General features: G+C 47.5%; 1 protein-coding gene across 5 annotated transcripts in view; it reads right to left on the bottom strand.

Annotated features, from left to right (window-relative positions):
- Positions 1-15,911, bottom strand: part of Rgs8 (regulator of G protein signaling 8) — a 44,556-nt gene extending 28,645 nt beyond the window's left edge. Inside the window, exons 1-2 of one of the 5 annotated variants that reach the window (XM_029483087.2) lie at positions 15,631-15,911; positions 3,324-3,400 (exon numbers count right to left, since the gene is read on the bottom strand). In XM_029483087.2, coding sequence (XP_029338947.1) covers positions 3,324-3,400; positions 15,631-15,738 — 185 coding nt within the window. In that variant the 5' untranslated portion in view covers positions 15,739-15,911. Of the gene's footprint in view, positions 1-1,297; positions 1,427-3,323; positions 3,502-3,522; positions 3,643-3,697; positions 3,997-15,630 lie in introns of those variants that run through there. The other 4 variants (XM_029483104.2, XM_029483106.2, XM_029483111.2 and 1 more) reach the window with 4 other exon arrangements.
- Positions 15,912-20,828: the final 4,917 nt, after the last annotated feature.

Here is a 20,828-nt window from a genome sequence, read left to right as displayed (position 1 = left end):
CCTGGCCTGTTCATTGTCTTTGTTCACAGAAATCTTATCTGACATTTGTCTACTGAGATGGTATTGTCTTTGGCGGGGATGGACATTTGTATTCCACAGCACATCTCTGCAGAGCCCCCTTGGAGCTGGAGCCTCCAAGTTTCCAGAAATATCCTCTCCCACAGGAAATCTGCCTGCAGGTCTCTGCCCCACCTCTCCTCCCAGGCAGGCTGCACTGCTATCTATTTTGTGACATTTCAAAAGGGTTTTGACAGCTACTCGCCTGAAACAGAGAACATCTTATGTGTCCATTCACTGTTACAAATCGCAGGGTACCCCGCACCAGGCCATTCAAGCACCTGATTAAAAGCCCTATGAATCATCAGTGCTGTGAATGCAAGCAAAGGTCCGCTCGCTCCGGCTGTACCACGGGTCAGTCCCCAACCTGCGCTGACTCCCGTGCCTTAGGACCATCAATCATAAAAACTGTCAGGTCACTACCTCAAGAGCAACAAACAGGACTCTCAGAAAGAGGCAAATCCACACCATCTTTTATGCACTGAGGTTTGGCTCAGGCTAGTTTAAATAACACTGCTTGCTCCCAAGACCACTCTGAGGTGTTCAAATAGTTACAAAAGCAAATTTACTTGAGACAAAATTTCTAGTCTTGACTATTTCTAGTCAAGAGCAGAATTGCCACCTCCTTAGCCAGGTAGGAAATGATGGGAGCAGACACAGGAGAAAAAGGCTAAGAGAAGGAAGGAAGGAGGGAGGGAGGGAGGGAGGGAGGGAGGGAGGAAGGAAGGAAGGAAGGAAGGAAGGAAGGAAGGAAGGAAGGAAGGAAGGAAGGAAGGAAGGAAGGAAAGAAGGAAGGAAGGGAGCAAGCAAGCCAGAACAGAAGGAAGGACGGAAAAGAGAGAGGAGGAAGGAAGGAATGGATAGAGGGAGAAGGAAAGAAGAAAGGAAAGGAAAAAAAGAGGGAGTATCGTTTCCTCATCTTTCTCTACAAACCCCTGTCCCAGTAACTCACAGAGTTTCATACACGTTCATGCACAGCCCCTTATCCTACCCCAAAAGTCACCACCAAGAGATTCTACCAAATCACCAGGAGAGCATGGGGCTGATGCAGGTCCGACTTGCAAGGCTATAACTTTGTAAGAAGCACAAAGGCAAGAAAAGCACAGTGCACACACTGGAGGTCCAGCAGAACTAGTCCAAGAGGACCAGGGAGAGCTTTAGAGCAGGAGAGCTGAGAGACCAGAAGGTGGAGCAAAGAAGAGAGGGGCAGGGACAAGGAGACAGGTCATCAGTTCATTACCTGCGTGGCATCAGTAAGGCAGCCATACAGGCATCCGCTTACGGTTACCCCTTGGGCTGGTTTGCAGGGACGTCAGGGTTGGAAATAATACTGCTGGGTGCAGGGATTTACCCTCTCACGTCCTCTCACCTAAAATCAAAGAGTCTGCTGTAAGAGGGTTCACCCCCTCACATCTGTCTGCAAGATACACCTTTCCAACGGCTCTCCACCATCTGAGCACTTCCCACAGCCCCCACAAATGTCAGCTCGAGCTTAGCAAGGGCAGCTGATCCAAGACTGACAGGAACAGATGCCAGGTGGCCTCACATTGCAGACTGTTGGTCGGAAGTTCCTACTTCCCTAACCACTGGCCATCAACCAAAATTGGGACATGTACCCTTAGGGAGGCATGGGCCTGCAACCCAAAAATTACTGTTCTCTTTCTCTCGCTAGACCGATGCCCAAGTGACCAGCCTGGAAGAGGCCAGGGAGGAGAGGTCAGCACTTGTTCCAAAATAATCTGATTGGATGCTACTCTGGTTCCCACCTCCCTCCAAGGACACCTGTCCCAGGTGGAAATGAGCCAGGGTTTGAGAAAAGGGGAGCAAGGAGGGGGGTTGAAAGGGACTTGGAGGGAAGCCATCAGACACCCTCACCACTGGGCATGCTCCTTGGCAGGGATCCCAGACACAAGCTGAAGAAATGAATATGCAAGTCACTCTCGCTCATAACGGGGTGGGGGGGATTTGGGGGGAGCCTTCTTGACCTAAGACAGGGAAGATTTGGGGATGGGGGAAGGGGTTATGGAGGCTGAAGGATGATTGGCTTATAGCCTCTCCTTCCCATGGGTGTTACTGGCAGCGTTTCAGACCATTATTCCCACAAAAGACAGCTGATAGGAAGAGCTACCTACCTATCCATAAAAGGTTCCCCTGGGGAACCCTGCCACCAAACGTAGAATCCATTTTAAAAGAAACCTAATTTGGATAAATAAGAATCCTGCGTGGCTGCACCATTTAAGTGGTTTGTGTGTTACCCTGGTCAGGTCACAAATACTTTTACAAATCACTCTCAGAGTAATTATATCAGTAGCCACATGGAAGGATGACTTTATTAACACTGAAAAAAGAAAATAACAACAAAAATCAGGCTTCTTGTAAAGGCTCATCCCACTGGGTCACGTTCTCTAACGACAGGGGACATTTCCTTAATCATTGTCCTAACTGGGATTGCACCTGCTTTCCAGAAGTGAGGCCATCAAAGCCCTTTACAGCTCTAAGGGTCTCCAGAAAACATGTCTGGGGCACCTACGCCTCATTTCCTCTTGTTTATAGAATATGTCCCCAGGGGAGGTGGGGGAAGATCTTGCCAGGGGCCTTCATTTTTCTGTAGCTGAGCAGACCAGAGGTCACAACCCATATACACCACAGGCAAGGTCGTTCAGGGCAGGGGACTACTGGCTCTGTCCCTGCCTGCCTCTCTTCCCTCCCTTTCCTACTCTCAGCCCACTCTAGCTTGCTGCTGCTATCCAGTTGTCTCCTCTCCAACCCCCACCCCCACCCCGCGACTTCAGCACCTCCCAAGTCACCCCTTGAGTGAGGTCAGCTTTGGACTCACAAATCAGAACCAGCTGGATATTGCCCCAGCTGCTTTGTCTATTCCAGGATCCAGAACCCTCAGGGCTCTTATCCCACTTAGCCCTAGACTGACTTATGAGGGACAGATAAAGGGTTACCCAAAGCCTGGGAAGTTCAAAGATGGACATGTCAACCCCCCTTGCCCCCATAGTGCATATATCCTTAGAAGTAGGCACCAAGTCACAAGTGACTGGAACAGACAGCGTAGAAAAAGATGTCATTCAAGGTGGAGAAGGGGCATAAGAGGGGGAAAAAAAGCAAAGATTTATAAAGAAGGGAAGAGAAATTAAGCTCAGCGGGGAGAAAGCAATCAGTATGCATGAAGAGGCAGATTAATTAAATATGTATAATGCAACCAGCTTCCCAACATCCCAGAAAAAAAAAAGAAGAAAGGCAGAGCCAATACTTACTGTCGTTGACTGGTCCTCATGGCCTGCAGGTCTTTGCCAAGTAGATGGTCAGAGATGCTCCTCCGGGCTAAGGAGCTCTAAGGGAAGAGTAGATCTTTCTTTTAGCAGTGAAATCCTTGGCAGGTGGAAGGCATGTTTGCAGGGACACCTAAGCTCGCGCATGCACACACATATACATAAGCATGCACGTACAACACACCTCCCACCACTTGAGCCAGGCAGCAAGCGGCCCCAAAAGCTCTTCGCTCTGCTTGTCACATCCAGTAAATACTGAAGCAGCCTACACCCAGCAGGCGGCGGCTCAGCTCCCAGGCACAGTCTGCACGCCCATCCTCATTGGCAGGACGCAGGAGATGCCCCCAAGCAGAGCTGACCTGGCATGCATCCTGCGCCTTCCTCCTTCGGCCTCACTAACCTGCAGCTCCTTTGGCTGCAGCTCAGGGAGAAGTCTCTCTCCCAGCCCACAGCAGCTGCTCTGCCCCCCAGCCAAGAGTAGGTATTAACTCTTTTCAGGCCACCAAGTGGCTGAAAATCCAGGGAAGGGGACTTTCCTAATGAGCTCTGCTGCTGGCTGGAAGGCTGAGAGGCTGGAGGCTGCACTGAGGAGCAGGGAGCAGAAAGATCTTGCCCCAGACAGCTGCTGACAGCAGGAGCCAAGCCGAATCAAATCTCCTAATGAGCCAGGAGGAGGGGGCCTGTCTTGCTGGGTGTGATGTGATGTGATAAATGCAGAGAGGGAGAAAGCTACGGGGCAGGTCGCACATCTAAATTCCACCCCCTTTCTCCCATTCTATTGCACTGCACTCCCAAGCCAAGCCAAACGGCCCTGAAATTACCCCTCTCTGCCAAGTCTTGGCTGTCCCCTTACTCGACGGAGGAACCTCTCTTTTAGCCTATTTCCACCCCACCCACCCACCCACCTCACCAGGACCAACCACACCATTCCCCACTCCTTAATGAAAAAATTCCACCTCCTCTCCCTCCTGGAATGTGCAGATTTCCAACTCTGCACTCCTGCCTCTCACCTGGTTTTTCCTACAGTAGAAACTCACCTCTCTCCCTCATCCATCACCTAGCAACTCCCCCCCTTGCATCCGTGATAGAGTGCGACTTTTCCCTTTGTTCTGCCCGATCTGCTCATCTGCTCGTCATCTCTATGTTCCTCGCTTTCCTTTCCTTTTTTTATTTCCAATTTTATTTCCAAACCTCTATACCCACATAGACCTTCACACTGCCTGCCTCTGTTCCAAAAGGAAGATTTTTTTTTCCTGTTTGTCCTAGTTCCCCAGAAGTGGTACCCAGACCAGTGGTCTGGGCATCACCTAGCAGCTGTGGTGGACATGCCAGTGCTCAAGCCCCATGCAGAGACCCTTGGTGGCAACCTAGCACCCCCCAGGGATTCTAATAAAGCCTTCTCTTCCTCCTTACATGCTGAGTCTCTAAGGGCGTCCCCAAGTCTGTTCAGGAACCAGCTCCAAATACACTTGGCCTTTGTGGCAAATCATTTCCCAAAACAGAAGTGAGACTACATCTCCATAGAAAGTAGTGGTTTATCATAAAAGTACATTCTGTTTATTTGACTTACTGTTGTTCATTGCTAGGGATTGAACCAAAGGCCTTAGATATTCCAGGTCCTCTGCCTGGAATATCTCTACCACCGAACTGTGTTCCCGGCCCCTCTTCTGTCTTGTTTTCTTTTCTTTCTTTCTTTCTTTCTTTCTTTCTTTCTTTCTTTCTTTCTTTCTTTCTTTCTTCCTTCCTTCCTTCCTTCCTTCCTTCCTTCCTTCCTTCCTTTCTTTCTTTCTTTCTTTCTTTCTTTCTTTCTTTCTTTCTTTTTCCAGACGGGATCCTTAAATTGTCCAGGCTGACTTTAAACTCACTCTGTAGCTCAGGCAGGCTTTGAAACTGCTATCCCTCTATCTTGGCCCCCTGAATAGCTAGGGTTATAGGCCTTGCCATCACGTACAGCTTATTTAACCTTTTTAAAATATTTAAAGCAAAACTAGGTTGATGGTACAGCACCCACGAGGCTGAGGCAGTAGGATCAGGAGATCAAGGACAGCCTGAACCACACCCACCTTTACAACCAAGTATAAAATATTTTCATGTATTGTGAGTCAACAGTGCCATGTGCCTGCTGGTGAGATGGCTCAGCGGTTAAGAGCACTGACTGCTCTTCTGGAGGTCCTGAGTTCAATTCCCAGCAACCACATGGTGGCTCACAACCATCTGTAATGGGGTCTGGTGCCCTCTTCTGGTGTGTCTGAAGAGAGCAATGGTGGTGTACTCATATGTATAAAATAAATAAATAAATCTTTAAAAAAAAACATTTAAAAAGAACAATGCCATGTACCCACTCGGGATTATTACTAACCCATGCCACAGATGAGAAAGCTGAGGCCAGATGTGATAAAATTCCTTCTTCAATGTGAAACAGTACACAGTCTTAGCACAAGGGTCAAAATTTGTCTTATGGCTCTGACAGAGGAGCTTTTGCTCCCGTGTCATGCTGGGACACGGTCTCTGGGCAAATCTATTGGTGCGTGACCCATGTTCTGACAGTGAAATTAATGTGCTGTAATCATTCACTGCCTGATGCTACCATGAAATAGAAATCTGGATGCTGCCCCCACAGTGACTCACTGTCTCCCTCCAATCATGTCCACACCATCCCTCTGTGAGGCAAAGACGACTTCATGTTACCAAATGCAATGTCTTGAAATATGATGCTAATTAGAATTTAAAGCTAAGCTGAAAGAGAATTTTTTCATTTTCTAGACCCTTTCCTGGTGCTTTGTACTATAAGAAAAAAAAATTCCATGGATAACTAAGACACCTAGGATGTGTTTACACCTTAAGATGAGTCCACAGAGCTAATATTTAAGGATCATTTTGTATGTGCTAGACACTGTTCCTGGCACTGCACTTGAGTTAATTTCATTCTCCCAACAAATTTACAAAGCTAACATTTTTATCAGCCCCTTTCACAGGTAGAAAAACAAAGACAAATCATTTGTAAATAACAGAGCTGATGTCTGGTGTCTAAGTCGGTGCCTCCGGGCCCCTCCCTCTAACACAAAGGTGACGTCATCAGCTTACTCTTCCCCACCAGGGCTAATACAAGGCAAAGCTTTCTCAGAGTTTCCCCTTGTCTGATACCCAGGAAGGAAAGGCACTGGGGAGAGGGGGAGGCGCAGCAGATGGGCCTGGGTCTGAGGCAGGAGCTGATCAATACTAACCAACCAGGCATGAGAATCTTCAATTAGCCTTAGAAAAAGAATGCAGTCAATAAGTCAAATGAACTGGGAAAGATACCATAATTAATAAAGTTTTAAAGAAAATGGAAAGAACGGATGGAGGGAAAAGAGAACAGGGACAGGGAAAGCATGAGAAAAAGAAGAAAATCAAAACTAGCCAGAAGTTTCTAGGGACACATTCCTAAGCACTGACAGTGGAACGTAGAATACCCAACCCAAGAAGTCACTAATGCAGCTTTGTCTACAGGAGGGCTCTACCATAGCCTTCCAAAGAGCCAGTGTGTGTGAGGAACTTCTGAGGGTCATGAGATGTCACTTCAGCACTGGGGAGGCTGAGACAGAGCCACAAGATTGAGGCCAGCCTGGGCTACAGAGGGAGACCCTGTCTCAAGACAACAACAAACTCTCCAGGGCAAACATTAAGCTGGCTCCAAAGTTAAACTCGCTACAGTGGCTTTTCCTGGATGATGGAGTCAGAAGAACAGGATTTTACAGCTCTAGGAGGCCAGAATTCACCCACTTGGACGCTGGGTTCCCCAGGCTTAGAGCCATGGCCCGTAAGGCCAAGCTTTTGTGACTATTGCTCCTGACATCCTGGCTGAAGACTGGCTCCTCAAGTTCTGTTTTTCCCAGGAGAGCAGTGATGGCCAGCCCTGATCTGGTTCCATGGATGATACAGCCTCCCCTCTGCTCTTTTCCTTCTACAGCACTATGCCTCCCTCCTCCCTCCCCCAAACCCCTTTCCAGGGCTCAGGCCAGTCAGCACCTCTCTGAAATGAGGGCTGCAGGAACAGGGCTCTGCTGCACAGCCCCAGGCACCTCAGGCCCATAGGCTTCAGATATACCCAGCAACCCTGCTCTCGGCCCTCCCCTTCTTCCCGCAGGGCTCCCTCTGTTTGCCCATGACGTCACTGTACCTTCACCCCTGGGGTAACAAGTGCAGATATTTCTGGCATCTCCTTCATTCCTCTTGCTAAATCGGTGTTTCAATCTGATCATTGTGTTTCTGAGTTGTTCCTTAGCGCCATCCCCCCTCCCATCCATTGGCACAGAGGTTATTCAGCTCCCAGTACGGATCTCCCTGCCCCACTCCCCCCACCCCCTGCCCGCCCACCCGCAAACCTCAGTTACCCACTGAACAGACGCCATAGCAGATCATCTGTATAATAATCTTTGATGGGCTCCGTTGCAGCTCCTCTATTTGCCTGACAATAAGCTGGTCTTGCTTCTCTGTCTGGTTTTATTGCTCTCTCAAATACATACATACACGCCCCTGCACCTGCTCCCTCCGCTCGGGATTGTCTACCCTGTATCTGCCTCTCAGCTCCGGGCTCCTTTGCCAATCCCTTTACCTCTGAGATAAAAGCTCCCTTTCCGAGCTCTTTCAGAATGATTCCAATTAGAGGAGCCCCTCTATCCCACCACCTTGCCGGATGAGACTGACAGCCTGAACCACAGTCTAGTTCATTCATTTCATGTGAGGTTTCCAATTCTCCCAAATACATTCCCACTCCAAGATGAGAGCCTCTACAGCTGACTCTCTTTGCTTCATACAGTGTAGGTGCTTAATTCAATGGCTGTCATTTATGAGTTCTTTTAAATTTTATTTTATTCATTTATTGGGGGGTGGGAGTTGCTGTGTACATATGTGGAGGTCAGAGGGCAATTTGCACAAGTTAGTTCTTCCCCTCCTCCACGTCGGTCCCAGAAATCAAACTCTGGATATCTAGGTTGGTGACAAGTGTCAGCCCTTAGTATGAATTTTTGACAAAAACGAAAAGCAAAGAAGAATCACCAAGTCTTCCTCATGACAGAAATGTGTTGAGACTTCTGCAGTCTCCTGGTCAGGACTGAAGTCAGCAGAATGCTGATAACTTCGGAGGACAGTAGTGTAGGCTTTTATAAACGACCCCAACAGCCCACTCTGTGCAGGGTAGAGTTAATCAGGAGTGAAGGGGGCACCTGGCATTGCCACACAGGCTCAGGAATATAATTAAATTGAAGATAAGAGGAATTAAAATCTGCACTATAATATTTTTTAAAAGCCACAGCAGAAGAGGTTTATTGCCGAATGCCTGCTGTGTGTTTATTTAATCAACGCGCCACCTAGGACAGCACCGTTTCCAAAGCTTTCAATAAAAGTCATTTGGATATCAGATTTGAATTCTGGTCAGCGTGCTCAGGCTCTTCCCACAAATCTTTTAAAAGCAATTTCCACCGCTCAGCTTCCTAGTAACAGTAGAAACCTGGATCAACATATGCCACATTGATTTGGGGTTTCCATGGAGATCAGAAGGACACAGGGAAGGGCAGGACAGAAAGAGGACACCTAACCCAAAATTCTGCTTTAAAATAACATTGAAAACATGCATCTCATGAGCATCCCCTCTGAGCATCAGCAGTCCCGTTTCCTGCCCATCAGGTCAGACATCCAGATACTTAATTTGTAATAACCTTCCTGGAGTCCCATAAGGGTTGTCACAGGGTCAGAGAGAAGGTCAGTAGCTAATGCTGAGAACCCATGCAGTCGGTTTGCAGGAACACACACACAAGTACAGAACAAAGGGTCATTGTTCATCACGCTTGTTAACTAGCTCTGCAACACTAAAGACCTGTGTTAGCACTGCGATCGATCGACCGGCAACTAACAAGACCAAGAAATCTTGAACTTTAATTTTCTCCCTGAGCCAGGCATAGTGGTATTGCCCAAATGACCAGCCCTTGGGATGGAAAGACAAGAGGACCAGGACCTAAAGACATCTTTGTGTCACTACTCACCATAGTCCCAAAATTCTTATCATAAGACTCAAATAAACACACCTGCCCTGTCTACTTTCCAGTGTGTGTGTGTGTGTGTGTGTGTGTGTGTGTGTGTGTGTGTTGAAAAATTCTATGGCTGCTTTGTAAGTTCCAGAACACAGTCTTCTGTTATTATATTTGGAGGTGACTATGGCTTTCCTTTAAATAGAATTTTGCCAGTGAGAAGTATATACCAGAGAGAGAGAGAGAGAGAGAGAGAGAGAGAGAGAGAGAGAGATTATTAATCCAGTGGAGACTATAGAAGTGGATTTGTCAGCCCAGAACTTTCAACACAGAAGTAATGCTCTCCAGGCTTGTGACTCTGGGCAAGCCATTCATCCTGGATGTCATAATCACTGTGAGACATAATAAAGACAACAACCATGCCAATGTCCCAGGCTTGTTAGCCAGGTTAAGTGAGGTAAGAGCATAGGGTGTTTTCCACAATGCCTGACAGGTAGCAAGTGGCCCTTAACTGTGAGGCACCTTTGTGTTATTGTCAGCTTTGTCAACAGCTCTTTGCAGACTGTAAATGGAAATTAGGTTCCTACTACTTCCCTGCTTGACACAGAGGCAGCACCTGGATGGTGTCTGCTCAGCTATTTAATAAGCTATTTGGGGAAAGGTGCTAGAGTAGAATGTTATTATTTAAAGACTTTCTTTTTTACCACTTGCTCACCAAGGCAATACAAAATGTCTAAGACAATGCATTCCTGAGGTTTTAAGAGCCTCTGGTCTTTGCTGCCTTTCTTTATCCCTTTTGTCCCTCTTGGGCCTCCATTTGTCTCCTAGCTACTCACCACAGGATTTTCTTCTTTCCATCCTTTTTTTTTTTCCTCTGTACTCCCCTTTCTAAATGTATCTAGAAAGGAATTTTAAAACTGGACCACAGAGGATTTGATATCTAAGTCTGCAGATGCTCCTTGGGGCTCCTGAAACTTGCAACACTGAGAAAATGACCCAAAATGTGGAGACTTGGTTACACAATCAGTCCCATCTCTTGGACAATGATTTTCAATGTTTTTTTTTTTCCTTACTGCAATACACAGACCTTATATCATGTTCCAGTTTCAGACAAAAATGATTAAAATTTGATGAGGCAATTAGAAAAAATGTGAACACTGATTAGATATTTAATGATCTGGGGGCAGCCCTTCTCCTTGGCTCTTGGCTGGCTCCTCCTCTGCCCATCCTATAAATGCTTCCTATCTAACCTTGACTCTCTGCCCTGCTGCTACTGCATGCTCCCGGAGTAATCTCACCTTTGGTGACTTTGGGTGGACTCCAACTCTGATGCCTTTCCCAGTCATGCGGATTCCTCTAACCTATGGATTGCCAGACACAGTCCTGTGATAGCCCACAGGCACATCAAATACAAATATACACCTACAGCCCAAGCATACCACATCCCCTTTCCTGACCTATCTTACCTACCATCCCCTCTAACCCTTGGCTCCCTCTGGCTCCCCCTGGCTCCCCTGGCTCCCCCTGACTCCCCCTCATGCCCCCTCACTCCCCCTGGCTCCCTCTGGCATTGGCAAAATTTGATTTTTGGGTTTTTGTTTTGTTTTGTTTTGCTTTTTTGAGTAATCTACTGAGTAATTCAAGCCACCAATAGAGAAGCAGTTGGAGGTCACGCCTTTTCTTTTGGTCCCCGGCTTTTAACCAATTATCAAATCATGCTGATTAAATGTCCTCATGGTTTTCAACTCTATCTCCTGCCTCGCATCCTTACCCGCACTACCCTGACTCATTCCTCATGGTCCCAGATGATTTCCTCACGGCGTCTGTTCTCTGCAGCCCAGTCTGTGGCCTTAAACTCAGCTCCATTTTATAGTCATAATCATATGTTTGAGTCCCAAATATGATTAGGCTCCTTTCTCCTCACAGCTTATAAACCTCCATAGATTAAGCATAAAGTTCAAGCTTAATTGAGACCTTAATAAGCAAACTCCCTCAGACCTGGGTCTTGCCTCCCTTCCTTGCAAGCTAGCTGGTCCATCCCTCTCCCTGCTTGAGCTTCGAGCTCCATCACCCCCACAATGCTCACCCTCTCCGCCCAGGGCTCTTATCCCTACCCCTTTTTTGTTCCAGTCCATCTGCTTAGAATTCTCTTGATGTGCCTAACCCAACTCATCCTTCCAACTGAACTCCAGGAAGCCCCCCTTGCCCATCCCAGTGTAGCAAGTGTCCTCTACACCCTTGAGACTTCTGGAAATATTGGAGTACCTCATTACCAGGCACAGGGGCAAGGTACCTTCAATTCTCTCCTCCAAGGACACGGGGATGTATTTACTTATTTATTTATTCCTCCATTCAAGCAAACCTTAAGGACCTCTTTGTGACAAGCCAAGTGACATGCATTGTGTTACCTATGCACATTGCATAGGCAAAAGACATTTCCACCTGCGTGTCCCTCACGCTTACCACGGCACCTGAAACTAAGGAAATGCTGCAGTGTCAGAATACCTTGATCTGGTGAACAGTAAAGCAAGTGGACCATGTCTTGGCCTGGAGCAGGATGCTGACCAACATGGAGTCATGAAAATGCCACGGGCTTTCTGGCATCAGTGATGCCAGAAATAAATGCCAGCACAAATGGTGGGTTTCTAGCTCTGGTTCTACCTATTCACGACGGGTTTGCCTTTCCTTAGGATCTCCCCCACCCCACCCTTTATAAATCTATGAAATTAAAGTTACGAAGGCAAAGCCTACTCCCTATGTCATTGTACAGGAATTCATGGAAATGTCAAAGCAGGCATGGATTGCCAATTACTCCTTCTCAAGAAAACATGGAGCCCCACGATAAGCATCAGTCAGACAAGGCAGGGGCCAAGATGGAAATAGAAGTGGAGGCTACGGAAGCTGAAAAGGCAGTGGGGCCAGGGATGAGGAAAAGGGCAACCTGGCTTCCAAGGCCTAAGGGCAGGAGGCACTGCCACAGTCAACACATGACTCAGTCTTCCTATCTATCAGTGCTAGGTTATCAATTTCTTTCCCTTATAGACAGTCACAAAAGCCTCCCTATTTTTCTTCAGGGTCCATAGCTGAGGGCAGAAGCAGCTTTAACAGAGAGAGAGAGAGAGAGAGAGAGAGAGAGAGAGAGAGAGAGAGAGAGACTTTCAAACCCTCTATTTTATCTGCTTCAGGCAATGGCTTTCTGTCTTCCCTTCAAGTATCATCCTAGGCAGCCACTTGGATCAGCAGAGGAGAAAATCTACAGCTGCCAGAGCCTGGACTATGATACGGAGGTATGCCACAGCTGTAGCCACAGGAAATAGTGCTGTGCAGACTGGGGCCCTGCTGACGGGTCACCCTCTTCGTATGCTCTTGAATCCAGAGTCCTCTGGGAAATGAGTGTTCTTCAGATGCCTCACTCCAAGATACATGCCCAGCTCGCATCAGTGATGGCCCTGGGGGTGGGAGCAGGGCTGTGTGGATGCACCTTGATGTGCAGAGCTGTTAAGCAAATTCTCACTGGCCCTTTGCCTTGATAGGCGAGGCCTTGGCTAGGTGTCTACCTGAAGCCTCTCAGCTTTTCCAAGACACTCTTCCACTTAGAACCTCCTACTGAAAACGTCAGAAGACTCTTATTGGAAACTGCAGCAGAGAATATGGACAAAGACCTTGAGGAGAGGGCTGGTATTTGTGGATAGCGGAAACTCTTCCCTATAAGCCATACAGCAGAGCAATGGGACCTTAACAGCATCTCCAGAGGTATAGGTGTTTGGATTAAGAAAGTATGAAAAAGCTACAGTACAGGGAGCCTGTGATGGGATTCATGTGAAAAATGTTTCACCTCCAGGGATGTAGCTCACTCAGGCAGAGTGTTGGACTAACGTGAGTGAGGTCCTGGCTTCAATCCCCCAAAGTCCGGACAAATATTGGGAGCTGGAAGGCCATGATCCATCACAGACCTTTCACTTGAGCAACACAGTGGAGACTTAGAAAGCGCGTTCACGTCTCAGCCGAACTTGATTGTGGTTTTTAACCTCACTGAGCCTCATCTTATCTCCCAAGAACTTGGACATTAAACCTCACGACAAAGGGAAAGTTCCGAGCAAAGTATCTTGGGACATCTTCATCACAGGAGGCTATTTTGTCTCATTCCTTTTAGCTGACTCTCACCAAAACTTTCAGAAATAACTGGACATTTGCAATTGTTCCCATTTTCCAGATGACCGAAGTGAAGCTGCCCAGTGACTCTGGGTAAAGGGCCCCAGGAAATTAGCTAACGGCACTAGGAAGCCAGCAATCCAGCATCACCAGAACTTTTTCTTCCCTGCCAGCACATTCTTTGCACCTCTACCTGTTGCCTCCTCATTGAGATCACGGTTTTAGGAAGAAGGGATTTCATAAAGCATGCTCTGCTTAACCAGCCAGCCACACTCTCGAGGGTCTGTGAAGAGTACCTGGCATTCATAACATGGCTATTGTGGCTAAGGACCCATCCCAGGGTTCACTGAGCCATGAGAGAAAGACTCTGCCACCATTAGCAGGTGATTTACTGAACCGAATCTGCGTACATTTTCAAACTCCTTTTGTGTTGCTGGTCATGGCGATAGATAATATCGTCAACTTGACAAGATCTAAAATCGCCTAAGAGATAAACCTCTGGGCACATCTGCATCCGGTTAATTGAGGCAGAAAACCACACTCTGTGGGTGGCAACATTGTATGGGCTGGTATCCCAGACAGAATAAAAAGGAGCTATGGAGTTGACCACCCACATCCATCTCTCTCTGCTGTCTACTGCAGAAACAATGTGACCAGAGGCTTCATATTCCTGCAGTCATGGCTTCCTCACCATGATGGGCTGCACCCTCAAACTGTGAGCCAGCATACACCCCCCTTCAAGTTGCCTTCGTCAGGTATTTTATCACAGCAACAGGAAAGTAGTTAATGTGGGCACTTCATTAAATAATAATAATAATAGGAATAAAATAAAGCTGAAAGGGTCTGATAGCCAGGAGCACTCCAGCACTGCAGATGGCCTGGCAGTACTGATAGATATCGGCCATTGAAAGCATATTCCCCAGTCACCTGACTCCCACTAGGCCCCAACCCTGACACAAACTTCTCCCAGGTAACCTACTCCAAGAGTAAGCTAGCGAAGACTAGACTACATGGATGGGCATGGGCTGTGGCGATTTCCAAAAGGATAGTAATAGCTGCCATGGGCACAATCTCACGTTGCCTGTTTTCAGAGGTTTAGCTTTTCCGAATCGCTGATCCGACTTTAGAAATAGGGGTTATGCTCCCCCACCCCCACCCCCCACCCCTGTATCCTCTGAGAAAACCCTAAAGGTTTCCAAATCTGTAAGAACAAGTGGCCCCAACTTAAGTCGAGTTGCAGGCTAGGTTAAGCTTCGAGGCATTTCTGCAGCTAGAAGCCTCCCTCACAAAGTCAGACAGAACACACCAGAACCTGAAAGCCCACTCTTCAGTATATGGCCAGACAATAGGTGGATGTTAAGTCGTTCTAACACAGCAAGAAAAACTAACAACCTCCTTCCCCTAACATGACACCTCCCCATTCCCGCCCCCCCCCTCAAAAAAAATCAGCAGCTACCATGCCAGGGAGCCATCACCTCCTGTTGCTGGTATGTGTGCCCCTAACTTGCCACTTAGGAACTGGCACCCCCCTCCCTGGATTCATTTTAGTCTCCCTCCAGTTCACTGTCATTGTGAGTCCTTTTGCATCGGAATGTGTCACTAAGTGTTAGTCACCGGCAGAGCCGACCTGCTTGGCTGACTAGAAACAAGACAGATGCTATGTGCAGCCAGGCTGCTGTGCAAGCGACCCCTGTTCCAAACAGCTGAGCTGAATGGAACTAAATATAAGAAGCCCGTGGCACCGTGCAGACATCAACTGACAATATTTTCAGGGACACCCCCTCCCTGCCAAGAAATCTGAGGCCAGAAGCAGGATCCTTGTTTGACAGAAAGCAGAGTTGGGGGGTCCTGAGGAGTTGAGACTGAGGCAGATGGGGGGAAAAAAAGAAAAGGAAAGAAAGAGAACCCTCCACTAACTAGAAAGAAACGGCTATTCCTGCATCCTTACTAGGACCAGGGTGGCAGGGCTTGCCCTCCCTGCTCCGAGCAGCTCTGAGAGAAAATTAGTGGAGATTATGAGAGGAGGACGTGCCTTTCTGCTCTCTGTTGTCTGTCCTGCTTCTCCCAGTAAGCCTCAGCGGGCCGGCCCAGGGATCCATCCCAGACCCTGTGAGAAACAGGCATTCTTATCTTACCTGTCTGGCGGTGGGCAGCGCAGCTGGAAAGATGTGGCTGGTGCCGGCAACAGCTGTACATGGCTCGGTGAAACCCTGAGTGACAGAGTCGGCCCTCTCCTGGTACATGGGTGAGGGTGGTGGAGCGTGGCCGCCTCACCTCGGGCCCCTAGAAGAGCTCCTGCATCATGCTGCTCTGAGGGCTCTGCTCTGCACCGGACTTTGCATCTCATGAAAAGGGAAAGAGCTAGCGAGCGAGCGCAGGGGAGGGGGCAGGGAGCCAGAGGGAGGGGAGAGGGGCACTCTGACAGATGATGCGCAGCCACGCAGTTGGGGGAGGACCGCAGGCTCCAGCGGGATGGCAATGCCTGTGTGGCTCTCTGTTGATGGCTTGGATACAAGCGCTACCTCCGGAGCGGCTGGTGGCTCTGCGAAGTTCAGCCAAGAACAGAGAGCATAAGGGTGTGACTGCGGTCATCAACCTGGGGGAGATCTGCTTTCCACTGACCACACCAAGGCAGGAGCATTGGCTTGGTGACATAGGGAAGGGGGAAACACGGTCCCACATTCCTGGTCCAGCTTCAAGGTTGTCCCTCCCCATTCAGTAAAAAGCCATTTAGATTTAGGATTGAGAATGGCCAGGCAATTTGTGTCAAGCACAGCTCCAACTTTCTCAAAGATGAGGAAAATATTAGACATGGGTGGGAACTAGACAGCAAATGGTGAGTGTCCTTTGTCACCCTGTGCAGAGGCAAGCCAGACTGCTCCCTCGGCCACATGCACAATGGGTTACCAGGGGTCTGTGTTGTCAAGAACAGGATCAAAAAAGGATGTTCAGAAGAGTAGAGCGAATATGCCATTTGATGCTTCTGTCTGTACAGTTCCACTGAGGTAGGTAGGAACCCAACCTTCTGGCTAGCTAAGCATCAGAGAAGGGGGGCCTTCGCAGGATTCTAGAGTGTGTCCATTCATTCGATGGGTTCACCGCACCAGCCCCAGGCTGACAGTCACTGGCTCTGTTTACAACCATGGCCAGACAGAGGAGGTGACCAGAGCACACAAACAGTGGAAGAGAGAAGAGACCAAAGGAAGCTGTGACTGGGGAACACATCATCAAGCACAGCTAATGAAGGATAGAGAGACCCCAAACGACGGCCTTCTTGGGAGGGAGACGATGGTCTGCAGAGGATAAACATGTGACTGATTCTGATGTCCAGGGAACCATCCTTCCCTCCCTTGAGCTACTCCTCCTCAGTCAAGCCTCTCTCCAGAGGATGTGACTAGCACTGACTGTAGACATCAAGCCCCATGACCTGTCAGACTCCTGTCTCCAATAGATGCTCATATCATCCCTCTGCTGCTACCTAAAATGTTGCTCCATTTCAGTCAGGTCAATATATCATGCCATGGTTGTGAGTTTACTATGTGCTATGGGTGATCCTGAGGGAATAGATATCCTTGCCGTGCCAGATGACTGGAGGAAGGGACAGAGATTCAGGCGGCCGGTTCACACATAAATGAGCAAGGTGTTCAAATCACTGATGGAGGGAGAAGAGGAAGAGGAATTCCAACTGGGAGGTCAGGGGGAGAGGAGGTGCCTTCCTTCTTGCTGTATACTGATGGCTGTTTCTCCTGTTTTTGAGGGGCCAGCTAAAAGGTTCATGACACCTCACCTGAACCCCAGGAACATGTGATACTCCCTCTGTTCTCTGTACATGCCCTCTAAAATCTTCTTGGATTGAAAGTAAAGACCAACCCTTTTAGAGAGACAGACATCTCTCCTCTCTCTATTGGTCCAGCAGGGTCCAGCCAGTGCTGGTCCTTTTCTCAAGTGAAAGGAATTAACCCCCATCCCGGACATTCCTGAAACATTTTTATTACTTACATGAAAAATATTGCATCTCAAGCAGATTCCCCGTCATACCGGGAAATTGGCAGGTCTTGCATGCACGTGAGGACACCTAAGTCAAGAGTATGATTATGTCATCATTTTTCACACGATCACACAAGCAGAAAGTAGTTTGGTTTGGTTTGTTCTTTGTTTTAAGATAAGGTCTCTCCATTATGTAGCCCCGATTATCCTGGAATCTCACATGTAGACCAGCCTGGCCTCCAAATTTACAGAGATTAGCTTTCTGATACTGGGAGTGCCCGGCCAGAATGTCTTTTTTTTTTTTTTTTTTTTTTTTTGTAGAAGACACTAGAGCAAATGGAATGGAGGATTCAGCTGTGTGCCTTAGGACTGAGAAAAGAAATAGTACAGAAATGGAAGGATCTGCTTAGCGAATGGATTTGTGAAACAAAACAGGGTCAGACAGCAGAATGTGCCCGGCTTGTCAAAGCCTCAAAAATGGATTTTGCTTTAAAGAACAGAAACCCTTTCATCTTAGAATCCGCAGCACTAGATAAGCACCCAGAATGTGCAAGAACTCTATAAGTGTTGGAATAAATTGTATCAGGATCTGAGACTGTGGAAGAAAGGGGTTTTAGCTTTAAGGGCAAGCAACATAAAGGTGGGGTTTTGGAGTGAGGGAGAAGAAACTGCTGGCCACAGAGACTAAAGAAGCAAGAGAGAAAGGAATCAAGGTTTGAGGCTGTATGGCTGTCCACGCATCCTTTTCTTGGTAAGGAGGAATGCAAGAAACAGCAGACACACAGCAGTCAGTGACACACTTACAAGGACTCAAAGCAGTAGATCACACCGCAGTCTGTGCCACACTCCCAAGTGTCCCCTAACTGGTATACATCCTGTAAACTGCAGGTGTGGCCTTTCCAGGTTTTTGGTTACAATATTTATTCTACTCTGAATATAAGAGGAGTTGAATAGTAAGGAGGAACATTACGGAGACTTGATATATGCAAAACATATTAATACATTATTTTTGCCTTCAATTAAATTCTCCCATCTAATTGTGAGCTGTTTGAGGGCAGATGCCATAATGTTTCATGTATTCCAAGTTCAAATTTACTTCATAACTGAGGAAGGCTTTGAACGTCTGATTCTCCTGCCTCTACCTCCCAAGTGCTGGGATTAGAGGCATGAGCCACCACACTGGGTCTATGCAGCCCTGGGCACAGGATCCATAACATCATGCATGCGCTGCCAACTCAGCCCTCGTCTGTTTATCACTGGTGTCCACTGCTGTGCCTGTCATATAAGTATGTTCCCCCCAAAGCAAAGCTTTGTTTTGTAGAGAGAAGTAAACCTGAGAATGGCAGAGAGCCTGGAGAGGCAGGGAAGAAATCAAGGCAAGATACAGAAGGGTTTGTGGAGGTAGGCAAGCCGAGACACACTTACAGGGTGTGGCTGGAGGAAGATGGCCCAGTGATAGCCACAGCTAATCTCTGGAACTTGTGAATGTTTCACCCAGCATGGCAAAGGGACTTTGAAGAAGATTTGTAAGAAGGTGAAAGACCTAGAGTTAGGAATGCAATCCTGGATTGTCTGGGCCAGTGACATTCTAACACAGTCTAATAACGAGGTGCGTTTTATGATACTTTTATGTGTTTGGTGTGACATGCATATACCAGAGGGTGCATGTGAGGGTCAGAGAACAACTCGCAGGAGTCAGTTTCCTCCTGCTACTCAGTGGGTTCCTAAGATCAAACTCTTGTTGTTAGGCTTAGTAGCATCCACCTTTCCCCACTGGGCCATCTTGCCAGCCCTGTAACATGATTTTTAAAGTGAAAAAATGGGGCTGGGGTGTGGGGTGGGGACTAGTAAGATGGCTCAGCATTTTAAGAGCCCTTACTGCTCTTACAGAGGACCCAGAATCAGTTCCCTAGCACCCATGTCACATGGTGGATGACAGCTTTTACTCCAGCTCCCGGGGAATCTGTCACAATCTTCTAGCCTTCACGGGCACCTGCAGGGGTGGAGGTGGGGTGTGTGTGCGCACGCACACAAACACACACACAAAATGAAAATAAATCTATTTTTATGGAGAAGACTGAGAGAGAAGGGAAGATGAGAGACGAAACAGATGAAACATAGGGGAGATTCAATGCACAACAGAGACTTGACCCCCATTTTCTGGCTTTGAAATGGAGGAGGAAGACAAGAATGAAGGAACATAGTTACCCCTAAAAGCTGTAAAACTACCTAAAGGTGCAAGATGTCCAGTCTGCAAGTATTGTGGTGGGGGGCACTGAGTTAGCCAAGGCATTTTAAGAATAACTGGCATGCATATATATTATATCTATAATATATAGATAGATAGATATGTGTGTGTGTGTGTGTGTGTGTGTGTTCTATTCACAGATCTGAGATAGCTCCTGGGGAGGTGCACAAGTGTGACCAGGCAGAGATACAAAGCAGCATAGACAAAGCTACACACTACATACAAGCACAAAGAACTGAATGCACATCAAGGAGCCAAAAGAGCAGGAAAACAGATCACTCCTGGAGCCTTAGGAAGGAACCAACCCAGTCAATAACTTAATGTCAGCCCATCGGGACCCTGGTGAAACCTGTAGCCTATGAAACTATATGATAAAAACCATGTGCTGAGTCACTGTTGCATGTGTGGAATTTGTCATGGCAGCCATGGCTGTAGTAAAGGCATTTCTTTATTTAGGTCAGAACCAAATTCTAAGGACAATGAATACTCACCATGCAAAAATGCAGAAGACTGCTAAGAAGCAAAATCAGAAGCCAGACAGCCTTTGCTTTTCATATGTAAAGTCTACATACATATTGCTCGCCCCACCTTTAAATAACCTGTTAGGCTCATTTTCCTTCTTCCCTTCCTAGGCAGACTTTACTGCCTGTAAAAATGGCTCAAGCTCTGTGGTCAATTAGCCACACCTGAGGATGGTTTTTGCTCTCTCACATGGTATTGGCTATGATGAAGAACACAGTTAATGCCCAAGAGCTGAGTGGCAAAAAAATAGAGAGGAGGCCATCTCCTTTGACAAAAGAAGCGTGTGTCTGACCATGAGAAAGCAGAGCCTGCCAGCTGGAGGAAAGGAAGAAAATAAACAGCAGAAATATAACCAAAATAGCCCAATCCTGAGGCACGAAGGAGCCAGAAGGTTCCAGAGAGAAAGGAAATAGGATGGACTGATCAGTAAACAGATGGATAGAAAGAGTTAATAGTCAAAGGAACCAAAGATAGAAAACTAAAAAGTAGGCTTCTGAACTCTTCCAATAAATCAGTTGATACAGAAATCCATGAAAGTCCAGTCCAACCAGCACTTGAGACCCATGAGCAGAGGTC

This window comes from Mus caroli, unplaced genomic scaffold, assembly GCF_978045245.1.
Source record: "Mus caroli unplaced genomic scaffold, Mus_caroli_1 scaffold_1, whole genome shotgun sequence".
In the NCBI taxonomy this organism is placed as follows: Eukaryota; Metazoa; Chordata; class Mammalia; order Rodentia; family Muridae; genus Mus; species Mus caroli.
Note: the sequence above shows the minus strand (reverse complement) of the source record. Positions and strands in the feature narration are given on the sequence as shown.